This window comes from Carassius gibelio, chromosome A7, assembly GCF_023724105.1.
Source record: "Carassius gibelio isolate Cgi1373 ecotype wild population from Czech Republic chromosome A7, carGib1.2-hapl.c, whole genome shotgun sequence".
NCBI lineage: Eukaryota > Metazoa > Chordata > Actinopteri > Cypriniformes > Cyprinidae > Carassius > Carassius gibelio.
In genome coordinates, this window is record NC_068377.1 from 32536957 (window position 1) to 32556745 (window position 19789).

Sequence of the window (19789 nt, forward strand, 5' to 3'; positions counted from 1 at the left end):
CAGAACATAGTATGGAGAGAAAATACTAGGGAAATGAATGGGGACCAGAAACTGTTTGGTTACCCACATTCTTCAAAACATCTTATTTCGTGTTCAACCGAAGAAAGAGAAAACTCATACAGGCTTATTTCATTTTTTGGGTGAATATTTCTTTAATTGGCCTTCCTTGGCGAAACTCAGTCTTTTTGACAAGTTTGGGTCTTTACAATTACATTTTTACAAATGAAAACGAGGCAATAGAAATAATTGTTTAAAGGTTTTATATCACGTTTAATTCACTGCACATTTTTGTCACAGACATGTTTTTGGAAATAAGCATTTTCAATATTACATCAGTTAAATCATCTAAAGTTACACAACTGTACAAACCAACTGGACGTTCACACTTTACAGCCTCGTTTTCATTCACGAAAAAAAGGTGTTTACCATGAATAAGGTCCACTGCAAGTGCAAATAAATCAGTACCCATGTAACAGCTCTAAAAACGCATGAAACATTGCCTATTTAGGACCACAAACAAAAAATCTTTATTTTCTTATCACAAGATACATTTAAGGATACAGAGACACTGGAATATTAAAAACAAAATTTGAGTTTTGAGTTGAAAGAAATTTCTCATTGATATACAAAAATGAAATCCTGCACATCCTTGAATCAAACCCTAAAATCATCCAGTCTTCCCTACCCCAAACTCTATGCCATAATGGAGATCAATGTTAAGATTATTATTATTTTTTTTCCCAAACATTTTGGGGTCACAAAACCCCTTCCTAAAAAATGGGTGACAATTAAAAGGGGAAATGTTAACTTATATTTGTGTCTTTAATGTGCAGTGCACGCTCCTTTTAAGAAACATTACAAAACCCCTAATCGGGAACAATGTACAATGAAATTTTGTGTTGACTAATTTCAACAAGCCAAGAAATCTGTCAAAAAAGACTAACCGTTCAGCTCAAAAAAAAGAAAAAAAGCTTAATCATGAGGCGAAAATATGTATCAATATCAGCCTATAGTTGAGCCATGTCTAGGAAAACTCCAAAACATTTTTCATCTCACTGGATCCAGTAAAAAAAAAAAAAAAAAAAAAAAAAAACACTTGATTTGGAAATATGGATCAATATCAGCCTATAGTAGAGTCTTTACTAGAAAAACTCTTGGTTAACAGCTTCCCAGTAGCCCACAGGACCTTTAGAACACGAATGCAAGGGCATCGACTTGTTTTAAAACATAAAAACAAACTTTTATGGCTTTGTTCATGATATATATGGAAAGGCTTGATTATCGAGGTACAAAACAGGCCAAACTGATTGCGACATCCAACCACCTCAAACCAAGATTTGCCTTACATTCATGAACACCTTCAATCACTTTACTACAACCAGAAGGCTTCCTAAATAGTCAAAAAATATGTTTTCATACTAAGACCTTAAAATATCACTGACTGGAGTAGCTACACTGCAGGAGTTTTGGATCCATGATCACAAAAAAAAAAAAATCAATATTGAGTCTGAGAAACTTGCTATCAGTAAACCAACTCAACTGCAGATCCGCTGTATTATGAACAATACTTTTGCTGCAAAGCATTCCATGATTCCATCTTTCCACAATTCAGCTAGGCCTGAAAGACTAGAACCACGAGTACTGGCTGAAATAAAAGGAACAGCGCAATCATTTGTCTATAAAGCATTTAAAAGGGTGGCTTATGTTTTTAACAAAAGCGACCTAAGAAATTAAGAAAATGATGGTAAAAAGACCATGTACTCCCCTCACACATTTAAATCCCAATTTCCATCCACACAAGAATCAAACTCTTGAAAAATCCTGTTAATATTTATACAAATAACAACAGAACTGGAGAAAAATAAAGTGTGCTTCTCCACAATCTTAGAATGAACATGATTTGCTTTTAAATTACACAGTTAAAAGGATTTGCATTTAAAAAAAAGCATTGGGTCAGCAGGGCACCAGAACCCTTAAACCATAACACTGGGAGTAAAACACTATGAAGTGTGGTGTATGCTGGTGTAAGAGTATGCGCTTTATCATATTCCCGAGCACGTGAGCATGGTGTGCGTATGGGATCTGGGGAGGACAACAGAAGAAGAAGAGGAATAAAGAAGAACAGCTGACGATGGCAGGCTTAACATGCTCTGGCAATGGATGTGGTCTACTGGAATATTGCTCAGTCCTCCAACACGATTGGCTCGCTGGTGCTGGAGGGTATGATGGGTACAGGAAGCGGCCGGGGCAGCACGGGAAGTTTGATTCTGACCGAGAGGTGTGGTTTTCTGGCCGCCCGCCTCATCTCTGACTGAGTGAGGTGTTTCCTTAGGGCTCTGTAAACCCCATACACATAGAATTAGTCTCAGGGAAAAAGCAAAAACATGTCAATCAAGATGTTTTAGAAACAAACCTGGTGTCTTTCGTAGCCACAAACACGACTGGATTCGGAGCATCTCCTTGACTGACCTTCTGTCTCTTAATGACTGACTGGGTGGCTGCTCTCATTCCCAATGCGAACGGTCTTCCATTGGTGGACAAGGAATGACTTCCAGCCTGCAGCCAATGAGAGAGCTTAGATCTATGTACATTATTTTATCTACCTCATCTTTGTATGTAATACTCACATTTTCAAATGGCCTCTTGCCCAGTAGAGCAGATGTGCTCCGAGGCTGGTTAACCTGGTTACGGTTGATAGGGGTTGGAGCACCCCGAGGGGCTTTGAGTTTCAAAGGAGCTTGAAGAGCTGAAGAATAAAACAAGCACAATTACTCAAAATATTAAAATCTAAAAAGTCAAATGATCAGTTTTTTCAAATATTTCTCCTGTGTATTTTGAGGAAGTATTGTACCAAACAATTGAATTCACTTTTATGTCTCATTTTCCCCACCCTTAAAAGTGATTTGTGTTATATTTCGGATGTTAAAATAATGATTTTCTATCCCTATTTTGGATTTGATTGAATACTGAAGCCATACCCAATTCTTTAACTATATTGATGAGGGACGGACGAGGAATAAGGCGGTTCTTCATAGCACCCTTTGCTGCTTTAGGAAGTCTTATCATACCTAAAACAGAAGGGAAAAAAAGCAGTCAAAAAAGACTATCGAGATAAAATTCAAACAGGTTTATGCTACTGCATAGAAAACTGAGCGAAAAAGAAAGAAAAAAAACAACAACAAGTTTTTATGGTTGTAACCGACTACTCACACTCTGCTTTGACAGCATTGGCGTTAATGGAAGCGTAGGGGCGGCGGGCTGCTCGGTGGGACTGCAGGATGTCCTGACACACCCGACGGGCAATTCGAGTGAGTTTAGTGGTCTGCAGGATGAAGGTCTGACGATTTTTAGCCAGAAGTTTAGCTCTTCCTGCGTTGCTGGTAAACGGAGACATGCCCTGTACCTCCTGGCGGGTCATGTGACCACGTGGAGCTGCATCCTATTGGAAAGATATATGTTCATTAATCAATTTGCCAATTTTCTATCTCCATCTAGCTTAAAAACATGTCCGTTTAAAATGACTGACCTGAATAATTTAGCCACCAAGATGATTAAAGAAACCAACTAGATTTCTCACCGTTGATTTTTGTATGCATTTAACCTTAATATTTTAAAACATCAAAAAAGACACGGTTAACATACTGAGCCAGTTCTTGTGGCGCCCTCTAGTTGAGTAGGGGTCTTAAGACCACCATACTTTTTCCAGTAAATCCAACAGGATGCACACAGGCGGCACTGCATGTTGGGAGGACCCCATGCGTACCACTGCTGGGACTGAGCAGCTGGAAGAGTAGCAAGTCAGACTCATCAATACATTCGTTGGAACGCAAAGGAATAATTGAGCTTATATCTAAATACTTGAATTCACTCACTGTGGCAGCTTTCACAACTGAGACCTTTCTGGTAGCCAGTGGCACCATTCATGCCAGGTTTACTTCCAGGTGCACTGATCTGGTTTGGGTTGGGTTTGGTGCTGAGGGAAAGAATTAAATTTAGATTCTCCAACAGCAGAAAAAAAAAAAAAAATCACCTAACATAATATGAATACATAAAATGAATACAGAATATTTAAGTAAATACTTTTCATTCTGTGCTAATTTTGCATTCATTAATAGTTTGACACTACTATTGAAAAATTAAGCTAAACAGCTGAATAAATAAGCTTTCCATTGATGTATGCTATTAGAACTATTTGAAAATCTGGAATATGAGGGTGCAAAAAATAAAATACAAATGGTAAATGGACTGCATTTATATAGCGCTTTCAACAGACCACATGGCCATCCAAAGCGCTTTACAATTTGCTTCACATTCACCCATCCATTCACTCATTCACACACCGACTGCGGTGTCTGCCATTCAAGGCGCCATCCAGCTCGTCGGGAGCAGCTGGGGTTAGGTGTCTGGCTCAAGGACACCTCGACACTTGGTCAGGTGGAGCCGGGGATCGAACCACCAACCTTCCGGTTTGTAGACAACCTACATGAACCACTGAGCCACTGCCGCCCCATCCATCAAAACACTGAGAAAATCGCCTTTGAAGTTGTCCAGAGGAATTCTCAAAAATGCATGCTCATTGTGCTCAATGCTAACTGTGGCTCAGTGGTAGAGCATTGTGTTAGGAGCACAAAAGGTTGTGGGTTCTATTCCGAGGAAATAGAACATACTGAAAAAAATGTATAGCCTGAATGCACTGTAAGTTGCTTTGGATAAAAGCGTCTGCTAAAATGAATAAAATGTAAAATGTATTGATATATTTACGGTAATAAATTTACAAAATATCTTCATGGAACATGATCTTTACTTAATATCCTAATGATTTTTGGCTCAAAAGAAAAATGTATAATTTTGACCTATACAATGTTTTTTTTTTTTTTTTTTTGGCTATTGCCAAAAATATACCCCAGTGACTTAAGACTGGTTTTGTGGTCCAGAGTCACATATATTAATGTAAAAATATTGTATGCTTACATGTTTTATACTGTTTATATGTCTACACTGCACATTCACACTTATATATGCACACACTACACTAATACTTTTGTAATTGTGTAACTTTTGTATTAAGTACCGGTACTTGTGTTTTTTTGTCCTCAAATTTATTTCCAGGCTGCCAGAGGAATCTCAGAGTAAGAATTTCATTGTATAGTGTAATATAGTGTTTCCTTCACATATGACAAAACCCTTGTATCCTGATTCCTGAAAACAAAATCATCATAGGCTCGACAAAAATATTAAGCAGCTGTTTTCAAGATGGTTAAGAAGATAGGTTTCTTCCACATCGAATCAGCATATTATAATGATTTCTGAAGGATTATGTGATACTGAAGAGACACTGAAGCTGAATTCCATCAAAGGAAAAAAATACATTTTGAAATATATATTAAAATAGAAAACTATTAAAAAGATTTTAAATTGTGATAATATTTCACTACATAAATATTTTTTTTTAATTTTCATTACATACATTTTTATATTTATGTTTTAATTTATTAATGATCAAATAAGCTGTGGTGAGCACAAGACACTTCTTTCAAAAACATTAAATCTTCTGAAACCCAAACTTTAAAACTGTAATCCATTTAAAAATTCACTTTAAGCGTTTATTTGTATTAAAATATTATTATTTATATTAGGAAACTAAACACTAAAGGGGCACCAACTTTGGCATAAATTTGGAAAATGACACTAAATTTACACACACACAAAAAAAGTGCAGTGACCTTAAATACTCACTAGGTGGGGATGTACACCTGCTTCAGCTTGCTGTCAGCCTCTGCTGCCTTTAGTCTTTTCTGATGAGAAAAACATGGTTTAAATAACATTTAACACAACGAATGCATGCATAAATGTTAAAATCAGATTTATTTTGTTTAAAAAAAAAAAAAAAAAAAAAAAAAGTTTATACCTGCTGGATGTAACGATCAGTAGTCTTCCACATGTAGTAGAACTGGACCACACTTGCTAATGACTTCCAGGGCAACTGCGGCACAACAAATAAATGTTCATTTAAATCTTGAGCTTTTCCAAATATTGCAGTGCGTATGAGAGCAAATGCTCAAGTATAGCGTCTTAAACTCACAAAGTCTTGGCGAATGTCATTGAAGTCTTTGCCGTATTTCTCCAGAGCCTCCTCGAACAGCATGGCCTCTGAGGCGCTCCACTCTTCCATCTCATCCCTGCACAGCACCGGGCCACCTTGAGGGACCAGCGTCGACATGGCCTGGGCGAGATCATAGCCGTTCTTCTGCAGGGTGTCCATGGCGTGGAACTATAGACAGAGGGGACAGTGTGAGTATCAGATGTGCATGCAAACTGAGGGAAGTGAATGAAATGCTCTTGTGAGTAGCTGAGGAAGAGAGAGTGATTGGATGCTTCAGTTCTCTCACCAGTGTAATGTCTCTAGATGCTGCCGCTGCGCTCATGTGGAGACTGGGTTGGCGGATTGAACTGCTGCAGTCTAGTGCACGTGCAAATGTACCAACAGCCCTAAAATACACAATATTTGGATTGATATCGTGCTACTGCGCAATAAAAATGTAAAAATAGAATTTTAACTAACAGTGAAATACTAACCGTGCCACCACCAGGAACTGGTCTATTTGGGGATCCTTCAGCTGGTTATTAGGATCCCAAACCTTTGTCTCAAGCTTCTCCTGCACTCGACTGTCTGAATCAACTAATAAGGTGGAAAACATTGCATTTACTAACGACTGGTTTTCAATTAGCCTTCAACAGCTCTCCCTAAAATGTGTCGTGAAAATATCAACACCAGACCTGAAGTACTGACGCAATATTGTGATGAGAATCATGTGCGAGTAGGACACAATGTAAACACTGCAGCTGCTTCAGCATCAGATGTCTGATAATGCCACTACTAGAGCTTCATGGAAATCGATGGAGTTTTCAACAACAAAACGACCATGTTTTAGTAACACCAAGGTGTAGAGACATTTAAACCTTCTGACCTTCATCCAGTTTGTCAGGGATATCTGCCTGGTATTTGGATCCCACCCTGATCTCGCCCTGGTCAGCCAGCAGGGTCTTCTGCACAGGGTCAAACACCAGAGAGTAGAAGAAACAGTCCTACAGAACAAACACACATTATAAAACACAAACACTTCACACAGTTGGCCATTTGGTAAAAAGCGTTCACTAAATCTAACAATTTTGTTTGCCTTTGAATCGAAAAAAAAAAAAAAAGTACTACTACCGTTCAAAGTTTAGGGTCAGTCAGCTTTTTGTTTTGTTTTAAACTTTCATTCAGTGCTTATAATGTTACAAAATATTTCAAATTTAAATAAATTGCTTAAATTCATAAAATTTCTGAAAAAAAACAAATCATGGTTTTCACAAAAATATAAATTAGCACAACTGTTTTCAACATTGATTATAATAGGAAATGTTTCTAGAGATCATGTGAAACTGAAGACTCGAGTAATAAGTGCGTAAAAATTAGGATTTGCCATCACAGGAATAAATAACATCTTAAAATGTGTTAAAATAGACAAGTTACTTTAAATTATAATAATATTTTTTTTTTTACTGTATTTTTGATCAAATGACTTTGGTTCGCATAAGAGACTTCTTTCAAAAATATTTTTACAATCCATTGCAACAAATCAAAATCAACCTTGACAAATCAATTGTATCTTTTTGCATTAGAATCATGTAAATTGGAGGAGAAATTATCTTGAGTCTTCAAAAAAAATAAAAAAAGTTATAATGTAAGTGGTATTTGGTGACAAAATTTCTAACAAATTTCATGAGTCTCACTCTTACAGCGTTGTCATATTATGGCCTGTCTTTCAATCATGGCTTTAATGATGGTGGTAGTTGAGTGAGTGTTCTTGTACTGCAGGTGGACTCTTACCTCTCTCTCTAGGTAGCCAGTTAAAACATCAGTCTCATTCAAGAGTGTGACATTGCATTTTCCTCTGTAGAAAAAATGAAAACATGCACAGTATAAACAGGACTTTATCACTACAAACCAAATGCCATATATATATATATCTTAGGGTGTTTTCATTTGCGCACCAAACAAGCGTACCGAGACCTGCTTGAAGAGGTGGTCTCGGTACGCTTTCAAACGAACTCTGGAGCGGTCCTTTCGTGTTGAGAACGTGATCCGACATCGAACAGACCCAACTGCAAAAAGTACTGATCATTTTTGGACTAAACCAGCTGCTGTAATCAGCTGCCCTGTGCATTACGGGATGAGGAAGCGTTTGATGACAGTTTGCACTTTAGCATGGCAGCTCGTGGACAAACTTGGAGTAGTGAGGAGGTGCGGAGCCTCATAGAAATTTGTTCTGATGACAAGGAGCATGAGTTAAGAATTAATGCACGCCTCCACTTAAAGTTACGAGCGGGCCGTTTACAGTGCATTAGAACATTGTTTTCAAGCTGCATCCGCGCTTCATTATAGAAATGTATTGTTTGCACATTGTGGTGTATACAAACAATGTAATAAATTATGGCCAGGGACAAAACCAGCCCGCGCAGTCGTCTCTCCATAGCTGTGTTGTCTCTGTGTTGTTTGCTGCCTTTCCCTCTTATGTTGAAATTTTTCCGCACGTAAATTCTGACCAATCGAAAAGCAGTTTAGGAAATACGTCATGGCCAATGAGTGATGTGGACATTGTTATTTGACTGCATTTTGGTTTGTTTCAACTGGTTCGGACCAAAGCAATCACTGTGGTATGAAAAGGAACCAAAAAAGTAGAAAAATGCTACAATGTATAATTGTTTGCCCTTGGTTCGGCCCAAATGAACCGAATTAGAGATGTGAAAGCACCCTTAGTCTGGGCTCTGGTGGAATTGTATGATTCAATCCAGATATGTTTGTGTCTGTGAGTGTATTTACCGTATATGTGTGGCCGGGAGAGACTCAAACTGTCGAGACAGGAACAGTTCTCTGTGCTTGAGCTGGTGTTTCTGTGGTTCTAACATTGAAGGCTGCTTGGACTCCTCTTCAAAGTCTCCTAAAATGCACACACAAACATATGAGTGTGATTCTAATGGCCTCAATTAATTCTGATCTGAACGAGCTTCCTCTCAGAACACACACAGACAAAATCTTAACAGCTTACACATCACTAAGTTATTAGTAATGGTTGTGATCGGTTTCAAAATCAATCATATACAAGTAAATTGAACGTCCTTCATGAGATCTGCTGACTCATAAGAGAAGGGAACCATTATTATGCAGGTCCAACTCAAAATAACTCGAACTGGATGATTTCGAAAGCATGACTAAAACACCCAATTTGCAACACTAATGGAGAAATTTCTTAAATAGATGCTCATGTGACTTGGCAGGACTTTATCAGCCGATCTGACCGGACTCCACCCCTGCACAGAGGCGAAGGAAACCCTGTCAATAAGAGGGCGGGAAATCAAACCACACCCCTTTCCATTAACCCCTCCTGTCACCCTGGTGGCCCTGCCCCCTCCTTTCTCTCCCCTTGGCCAATGAGTCCCTGCCAGCTTTACTCAGAAACCCTGTGCAATAAACCTGAGGCACCCATCCCCCCATTGAGCAACAACATCCCCCCCCATCATGCACAAGTACGCATTAAAAAAAAAGGCACATGCTCTCTTTCACACATGCACAAGCAGACGAGCACTCAAGACACACGTACGACAAATCCATCATACTTGCACACTCTCAGAGCCAAACACACACACACACACACACAAATGCATTCAATAACATTTTAACTCCTTCACAAAGACAGCAGCCAGACAGTGTTAACCTAAAGTTAACCCTTTGAGCACCATTGCCCGGTGGCTCCCATGAAGGCTCTTTTGTTCTGAGAGCACAGGGCGGATGGCAGCTGAGGGTAAGCACAGAGGAGCCCATTCAGGGAGGGGGAAGGAGGAAGATGGGCAGAAGGTAGAGAAGGGAGGACGTGATGTAAATGGGAACCCTGATCTTGTGTAACAGGACAATGTAGGAGCTGTAGAGTGCCACGACAAAGAGGAGGATAGGTTCAGAATTAAACTGGCGGCCAAGTAGACCTTGACCTCTCATGACTGCACAGGATTTAAAAGCTAACTCCTGCACATGTCAATGCAATACAACCTCCTCAACCCAAACCTGACCCTACTCTGGAATTGTTAGGTATATGCGCTGCACTGACAATTACAACAGGTTTATGGTGGTTCATGTGTACAAAATGTACATATAAACGAACCACTACCTCAGGCATGTAGGTAAGATGAAAAATCTTTATCAGACATATTTTCAAAATCAATTAGTCAGTGGCTTGTCCGAATGACTAATCAGGGGGTCGGTCTCGGAGTAACCCTATCAGGTTAATTTCTCAAGCCCCTTTCACACTGCCATTCCGGCAAATACAGGGGTAAAGTGTTCCTGGAATTGTTCCCTGGTCGCTAGATTTGGCACTTTCACACTGCCAGTGATGACCCGGTATATGTGCGTGCTTTCACACACAACCCTTGAAGATCCCGTAACGACACGTGACATCAGCGCGTGACGTGTAATGTACGAGTCCACAACGCTTGGCACGTTATACTTTCACTGAAGCAAGCAAACGATCTCTGCGTCAGCGCGGAAAGTGAGGAACTAACTGATCTCTGCTTCATTAGAGTTTGCACATATGTTTTCGTCGCGAATGTTGATCTTCCTTCAAAACAGCCGGTAAAAAAGTCGCGCGATAACACGAGTCATCACTTCGACACGGAATTAGATCTGGCTTTTGTTCACACAGCGCTCGTTCCGGATCGATTACCGCAATGTTACTATGTCCCCGACCCGGGTTCGATTCGGTAATCAATTCCGGGACGTGGTTGCTTTCACACAGAAGGCGACCAGGCAATGTTACGGGAATATTGCGGGTCCGACGTGCAGTGTGAAAGGGGCTTCAGTGGGCACTCACATGGGATAACAGCGGGCTTCAGTTTTATTTAAGACATTTCCAGATGTTGAGTTTGTGTGACGCAATGGACAATTATCTGTATGTGCGCAGGGACCAACAACTGTGTGATCGGAATCAAAGCATGCAAGTTCTTTCAATAAGGCAACTGACAGATACTCAACAAATGTATAGTGCTAAATACCTGTAGCCTTTTATTCCATAAAACAATCTTCTAAAGACGAAAAAAAAAAAAGGATTAAACGTAATACCCAAAACACTACTTAAACTATGTGATATTAAGTCTGGCAGTAAAAAGTAAAAAATAAAAAAATAATTCTAGTACTTCCAATTTAATGATGCAACTTCTCAGAAAACTTAAATGCATAGCTGAAAAAAAGAGAATAAAAATCTAAATCTGCTGTTGCATTGCATCACTAGCCGACCATCCCTAATTATAATGGATGTGATCTAGGTTTGTTGCTCGTTGTGTAGATTGGTGTCCTGCTAAGACCTTCTGTTTTGTACCTGCATAGAAAGCTCCGCAGATTTCTGAAGAATGAAAATGTACACAATTCAAAACACGCACTGACCTTTTCGTGTTTATTTAGTAAATATTTTGGATAATTAGATTATACTTTCAACCATCAACACAAGTGACTAGAACTACTCCGCTGAGAAATAGCTGATATTTTTAATTAAAGATTATGAGGTCACATGAATAAAAACAAAGTAAAAGAAAAAAAAGCCACTTTTGATTTCATGACAACTTCAAATCTGTTTGGCATGGTTCCACAGATTTCCCCTCAAATTCAGTGTAGAATATAAATTCTGGGCCTACTAATTGGTCAAATTCATAGAGGAGTAATGTTACATATTAAAAAAAATTCTAAAGATTTTCTTGCAGAGACCTGCTTCTACATCCAGGCTGAAGACTTCAAATACATAAAGTGCAAGGTCATGCAAGTAGTATGACTTAAGTACACATGGTCTGATCCACTTTGGTGCCTTAATTGCTGCTCCCACTGGCTTTCAAATCTGTAAATCCTAGTTGGTGTTTCACTGCAAATAGTACATCTACATTGTGCCACCATATCTTTATCTTAAATGTGATGAAGAAGTGTGAACTGCTGGAGACTAAAACAGTTGGGTACTCACTTGCATTGCTATCGGCCAGTGTGTTCAGGTTGGCAGAAATATCTCTCCGTCTGAAGAGACAGACCACCTTGGCTTCTACATTTCCATTGGCGGTCTTAGGGAGACATGCAAAGATAAAAAGTGTGAGAAAGACCATTCACAAAAAGATCACACTTATAGTCATTTTCTCTATACAATGTGTGAAGTAAGCACTTTAAGTGCTTTTACTGTCTTCATGTCATGGACTTGATAAAAACCTATAATTTAAGTATAACTTTTAAAGTAAACTTTCACCAAAAGTGGGCCTGAATGATACTGTCTATGGTTTAGCACCAACATTTAAGCTGCCAAGTAAAAAGTTGTGAGCCCTATTAATATCTACAGTCCTACTCATTTTCCAGCACTGAAAATGAACCACTCTATATAGAAATGAAAATCACATCTTGCTCATTAATGCAACACTCTCTGGATTAGAGTTGCGTATTTTCAAGACAACACTGAATTCTGACTAAATTGAACACAGACACCACTTCCATAAGTTTAACCATCCTGCTGAGCTTCATAGCCCTTCAAAATGAGGTTACATAAAAGTGTTTTAATCCCTGCTCCAGGAAACAGGCCTGTGTCATTCTCAGCATTATGTAAGTGTCTTACGGCTGGATCTTCAACTCAAACACAGCCCAGCATGCATCGATAGACAACAGCATGATGGATGAGCATTAGCAATACACAAGAGAGGGGAGAAGGTGACAGAGACAGTCTGTTCCACTATCATGAGTGACAATGCATTAGTAGAGAGCTGGCATACATGTCAATCATCCATGTTCAGTGGAATGTTTAAAAGTGCACATGCAATTGATGATGTATGATAAATGACTGGTGGACATCAAACGCCCCACCCAATCACAGTCAGTCTGACTCTAGGCTGTAAGAACGTTGACATGTATGCTGTCATACTGCTCAAAAATAAGTAAATGCATGAATCAAAAAGAAAGCAAGCACAATATTTTTGATAAAAAATGATGAAAGAATATAACATAACAGGTTCCAACCTCACCTTGTTAAGTTCTTCTATTCGGCGAATCAGATACGGGTTACTGGAGGAGTTTTCAAAATACACATAATCTGTAGTAGACAGAAGAAATCAACTGTAAGTGACAATCATCTGTAATATCGCTGAGCTTCATCATTTATTTATATAAAATATATACACAAAATGACAAACCAAATCATGTTTTGTGCCAGTAACTGAAAAAGGTTAGTACCGCAAGGTTACTGTAGTTCCCTGAATGGATATTAATTTTTTTGCAGTTGCTAAAGAGAGATTGCATTTATTTACATTTATAAATTGGTGTATTAAAAGATTAACTTTAATTTTATTGTAGTAATTAAAAAAAGTTTAAATGGGGGGGAAATTGAGGAATAAGCATGCAAAATTAAATAGACAATAGAGAAAAAAATCTGTAATATCAGTCACTCATTTATACAGTACCAATATAATGCACACACCATACTGAAAGTGGCATGAGCAAGGGTATGGACAATACTGAGAGAACATATGATGAGGCACGGTCAACAGTGTGTACACAACACAATCACTCTCTCTTCTGGTCTGGTCAGCCCTGGACATTCTGCTAGGCGTTGATCTTTGATCAGACTAATGCTTACTGTTCTTGCCTCTGCTCAGCCATGTTCTTAAAGTGTGCCACAAGGGACAAATCGAAATGGAGGTCTCTCTCCCAAGTTCATGAGCTTCATCAATCAGAGGCACACTGTGAAGAGAGGCAGGGCCAAATAGATCAATAATTTCCCTGAAGGAGAAACAGGGTCTAGCCATCTGCTCTTCAAGCAGGGATGTGCTGTATTGTTAGCTCATGGCATCTGGTGTTCAGAGACACCTATAAATCCACGGAGGCTTCGGGATACTGACAGGGACAAAAACAGCAGACAAATTAAACTTAGAGGTGAAATGTGTCGTTTCTGCATTACTAGCCTCAATAAACCAAATGTATGAGAAGTTTCCTGAACAATCCTCCAGATAAACAGAGCCAGTCCCATCTCAAACTCATGATATCAATTCAGCCAACATTGCTGTATTGGGCTTCTCGGGATGCTTAATTAAACCGGAAAGGTTTATAAGAGTTCATACTTTGAGGGAAAAAAACTACAGATGGCTTAAACGTTGCTAAGGCTGGGTTTAAAAAAACAAACAAAACTAAACTCCTTTTCAGGTTAATCATGATATTCATTTGAACATTTTAAGATGTTCATGTGGTGAATAGACAGTGCATATGCCTGTTAAAAAACATTTCACTGAATTCTGAGTCAATATTCTATGGATCTCAGCACGACGTGTAAAATATATATATACACACAAATGTAGAATTCATTCCCACGCAAATTTCCCCCCCTCATTTTAGTAAATCGTATCCAATTTGCAACAATTCTTCTCCTCTATTTGATTTACTAAGAAAGAGGGAAGAGCAACAATTTAATTAAATGAGGGAAAAAGAAATTTATTTATGGCTGCAATTTATTTTTGTCTGTATATAATGCTCCATAATATTGCAAAACAAATGTGCAGTCATGGCCTAATGGTTAGAGCAGGGGTGGCCAACATCGGTCCTGGAGAGCTGGAGTTTTTCTTCAACCTTGATTAAAGCTCACCTGCCTGTAGATTTCTAGTAGACTCAAAATCTTGATCAGCATGTTCAGGTGTGTTTGACCAGGTTGAAGCTGAACTCTGCAGGACTGTGGCTCTCCAGGACCGACACTGGCCACCCCTTGGGTTAGAGAGTTGGACTTGTAACTCAAAGGTCACGGGTTGGAGTCTCGGTACTGGCAGGAAATGTAGGTGGGGGGAGTGAATAACCAGCGCTCTCTTCCACCCTCAATACCACGACTGAGGTAAGACCCTTGAGCAAGGCATGAAACCCCAACTGCTCCCCTGGCACCACAGCAAAAATACTAAACTGCTCTGGGTGTGTGTTCACAGTAGGGCTGCTCTATTATTGCAAGAATAATCATGATTATCTTGGTCAATATTGTAATCTTGATTATTTGTGTGTGTGTGTGTTCACTACATCTGGCAGTATATAGACATAGCAGGAAGCTCATTTAACAAAAGCAATGTCACCTGATATATACATTTGCCTACATGTATGCAAGCAGAGCAGAACTTTCTTTGTGCATCAACACTAGATAAGTACCCTCTAAGCATCTTTATTAAAGGTCTCAATTAACACCCTGTGATGAACAATGTAAGCTTCACTGAACCAAAACCATCTCAATTGCTGGTTTGAAACACACTCCAATTCTCTCTTGCTGACAAACACTGCAGCTCAAATCTTGCCTCGTTTTAACTTAATGCACCACAAAAGAGAGGTGCTACATTTTGAATCTTCATTACCAATACCCACTTTGCTCCAAAACTCTCTATGTTACAATGCAAGAACAATCTAACGTTACACAATGCCTCATTTACTGGTAGAAACCTTTGTGAGAATTCACTGACAAGGCACATTTCATGTTGCATAATGATACAGCTCTCCTTGCACTTAGCATCTGGATTGTTACAGTAACATTTTTGCTACTGTAAACTATTGAACACGGTGTCATGTTTGCATAGCAGGAGAGAGGCTCTCAAACCAAGAGTTCAGTGAGCACAAGTGACCTAGACAACATGTATTCTAGTGGTCAACCAATGCATCATCTCCAACAAACACATCTAGACAGAGCCTGAGAGTTGACAGGTATATAATAACAATATATGCAACAGTTTGATGACTGTATACAAGACAGAAAAAATTGGTTACATTTTATTTTATGATTGCCTTGTCACTGTGTAATTATACCTTTAGTACAGAATAAAATTAATTAACATGTATTTAACTATATGGTTAGGATGAGGGTTTGGTTTAGGGTTAGTTGCATGTAATTATGCATAATTTATTATTACTACCGTAAATACATGTACACAAGAACACCGTATAATAAAGTGTTACCAAAATGATTTTACACATTTAAAATGCACTACAAAAGATTGTTGGTTGGTTGGTGTTTCAATGCCATGCCAGCTCCCTTGGCTGCTTTCATAGTGCATAATAGTATAAAAGAGCAATTTAAAAACCTAAAATATTTTAAAATGGATTCAGGATTAACTTGTTAAAATTTCTTCTGAAGTGTCCTCACAGTAATATAATTTTATTAGAGAACAAAAGCACACAACACAACTTAAAATATGTTTTAGAGATACAGGACTCTGGCAAGAAGAGCATATCAGATGATCTTCACTTCATATTAAGAACTTGTGTGTGATTCTGGGATGTCCTATTCGACATTGTGTGTATATGATCTGATCCCAGCAATCTGCTACAAAAGAATGAAAACAGAAACTACTTATTTTCCATTGACAAGGCTGTTGGTAAAGACTTTTATTCCATACTTTGTCGTAGACCATAGTAAAATGGATGTAAAAAATGATGCTTGCTGATTGGATAGAGGCAGATCTGAATGTGAGGTAGCAGTCTTTTATAAGAAAGGGGAGGGGTTTAAATGGACTTTGGAGAAGGGTGGTCAGAAGGTCAGGTTATGATATTTTAATAAAACATTTAATTAAATTAAAAAAATATATATTTTAATTTATTTAAACATGCTCAGATAAATAATTAAAAACAACAACAATATGCATTTAGTAAAAATATTTTTCAAGCAGATACAGATTATTGGCAGATACCAGGTTTCTCAAAATGGCCAAATATTGACGGATAATCCAGCCTGGACAATGTATCAGTCTAGCACTACTCAGCAGATATTGGCTGAAAGTGATATGTCAGTCTATCCCTCACTAATTCATTCTAGGAAGCTCAATAACAAAAACACACTCTGATCAAATGGGTAAAACGAAAACAGAGAAAAACGACAGCACTTAGTCACAAAGCTTCAGATCACGGAGTTAAATGTAGGGATGCAAGAGCTTGGGGCCAGAATAGGAGGTCAAGTTCAATGACCTAAACCTGTACCTCCCAAAACATTAGCAAGCAACACATTAAAATACATGACAGTGTCTATGAAAACTATGAAAGACCATCATTACATTACAATCCTACACAGCATATTAACCAGCTTCTTAATTGTTTAAAACATTTAAAACAACTGCTGTGAGCAGAGGCAGACTTTGCCTTCCTCTGAACCTAGTCTTGAGTCATAAACTCTAATATATTTTGACAAGCGTGTAATAAGTGAGTTTTTCCTCCAGAACTTCCCATGAAACCCTGCCTGTTCAATCTGCAACTGTGATAATGCAATCAGCTGCATCTGCTAAAGCAACACAGCCTGATTGCTGTGACCTATTTATGGCTGATTCCCGGATTTAAGAAAATAAGAGCACTATAATGTGCATGGTCACCATGTCACGATGCAGTCAATGATGGTAACACACATACAATTTCATCACAATGCACAACAATTACATCTGCATGCAGAGAATTTTGTCACAAGCCATACATTAACTTACAGTTGAAACTTTTTTTTTTAACTTTAAAATGGCCATGACAAAAATATAATAAAACTCAATTCATTAAACTCAAAACTCAAAATACATTTTTACAAAACCCATATTGTCTGAAAAACTAAATTATGACGTTATTTTAAAATTATTTTTGGCAAAGATTTATATTAAGACAAGAAAAAACAAATGAATGAATTATTACTTTTTTTTTTTCTTTTTCTTTTTATAAAACCTACTCACAATAGACTTGGAATACCTTTCGAAGAGGAGAACACAAAAAATACATTTATAAATAATAATAATAAAAAAAATGAAAGTTATTTACATTTATGTAACTATCCAAATTGTACATTTTTATTTTACGTATTTTATTCTTTTTTACTTATTTGTTGCCTTTGCATTTTTGTTGATCTTGTTTATTTTTTCGCATATTCTGAACTGTCCAATATTGCTTTATATTTGCTTGTGATTAAATAATAAATAAATGAACTTACCCTGCCACTTACGAACTTCAGTCGTTTTTCTGTTCTGAACCATTCACTTAACTCTAAATCTAGTTTCACCAAGGTCAAAATATCTACATTTCCATAAACCCGTAAAAACAATAATTTGACTTCGTTCTATTTCAAACAGGAGACAAAACCGAAAGTCTTTGCATCCCGTAACTTACTCTGAGGCTCATACACTCCATATAACTCAGCTGTCAAAACTTTGACAGAACAGCTCAGTTCAGACAACGTGCAGTGAAAACTTGAATGAAAGTCGACCAATTGAGTAAAAAGCAACATAAGTGAATAAACCAACGGAGGGGTTACCTTCTGATTAACTTAGCTGATTTACTTGCGGCGGTTAATTACTTTAAGAACCTAAACTAAAAACATCAGAAAGAGTTTGCGACATAACGCAAGTTTTTACACCCATGTGAATTTGAAAGTTAAGTTAAATACATGCATAACTAATTAATATCGCGTTAAACCAAATTTAACCGTAACGAAACTAGCCTAGCTCGCTTAGCAACGGGATTCCGCTCATTGTAACTAAGGCGGAAACAGCCGCTCGCGCTAATGCTAATGCTAACCCCCGCGAGCCTGCTGCTAGTGTTAGCCTTAACAATAACACTCACCTCCAACTCGGTACATGTTGGCCGCCATTCTCTCGCTCTCCTAAACAAACTCTATGTTCGCGGATTCTTTTGTTGTGTGGATAAAAATGTGTATCCAAAAGTGCTGCTGGTTCTTGATATCCTCGTGTGTGCTAGCGTACTTCCCCCCCCGTCGCGAGACAAAGCCGGGACCCGGCACGGCGCTGCCGCTCTGGCGGGTAAAAGTTTAAAGTTTCCACTACAATGTTTCTCCGGATGGTAAAAAAAATCGCGTCTTTTTTTCGCTGCTGCGATAAAACTCCCATCGAAGCCCTTCTCAGACATTCACACTTCACGCGAGCCCTTGATAGCCAGCCCGTCTCTCTCTTTCTCTTTCTCTCTCTCTCACTCCACTCTTCCTCCCATCCTCCGCTCCCTGCTTCATCTTCCTCTTCTTCACCTCCGCTCTGTTTCGCACACACACAGACGGGTGCGCGTGCACGCACCCCTTCTCCAACGTCATCTTCGGACGCTCAAAACGTCACTTAGAATTCGACAAACTCTAAAATTGAACGTCATTGATAATTGTTATCATTATAACCAAGTATGTACATAAATGAGTATGTAAATGCTGAATAATAAATATATTAAAATAATTTATCATTGTATGTCCTTTTTCTTTTATTTTTAATGATTTATTGTAATTCACAGGTTTATATTGTTTACATGGTGCAATTCTGAAAACATTATTAGTAAAAAAGCAACTTAAAAAATAAATATGTATTTCCATTTAATTTTAAAGTAAAAAGCGGCACCATGAGACCATCATGTTTTACTATGGTAATCAATTGTACAATTGTTATGTTTTTTTGTACATACACCTTGAGATCTATCAAAGGTTAATTAAACTACATTTAAACAAAAAATTAAATTTCAGGTATAAGACACCAAATAACAACTGTCCAAACTATCAGAAACGTTGACTCGCGAACATAACCCAGGTTAGGACAATGAAAAATGGTGCAATACTTCCCTCTATAGACTTACAGACAGCATCACAGTCTCTCAAAAATTATTGCTCCTATTGTCCTCTAGGTGGCGTTTCGTAATACTAAAACTGCATCAGTGAATCACACTAGGTTATGAGACTTTGATGAAAAGTTGATGTAATATTTTATTTAC

General features: G+C 38.2%; 1 protein-coding gene across 1 annotated transcript; it reads right to left on the reverse strand.

Annotated features, from left to right (window-relative positions):
- Nucleotides 1-243: 243 nt before the first annotated feature.
- On the reverse strand, nucleotides 244-19113 carry LOC128017282 (metastasis-associated protein MTA2). Its single transcript, XM_052602590.1, has 18 exons — nucleotides 18650-19113; nucleotides 13075-13142; nucleotides 12039-12132; nucleotides 8867-8984; nucleotides 7874-7937; nucleotides 6969-7086; nucleotides 6577-6679; nucleotides 6390-6489; nucleotides 6083-6271; nucleotides 5909-5983; nucleotides 5737-5795; nucleotides 3873-3973; nucleotides 3643-3782; nucleotides 3211-3439; nucleotides 2979-3068; nucleotides 2628-2746; nucleotides 2414-2556; nucleotides 244-2336 (listed from the first exon to the last, which is right to left on the reverse strand). Exons 1-18 carry the CDS (start codon nucleotides 18675-18677, stop codon nucleotides 2183-2185), a joined length of 1992 nt encoding a protein of 663 aa, XP_052458550.1. The 5' UTR covers nucleotides 18678-19113; the 3' UTR covers nucleotides 244-2182.
- Between the last annotated feature and the right edge of the window lie 676 nt (nucleotides 19114-19789).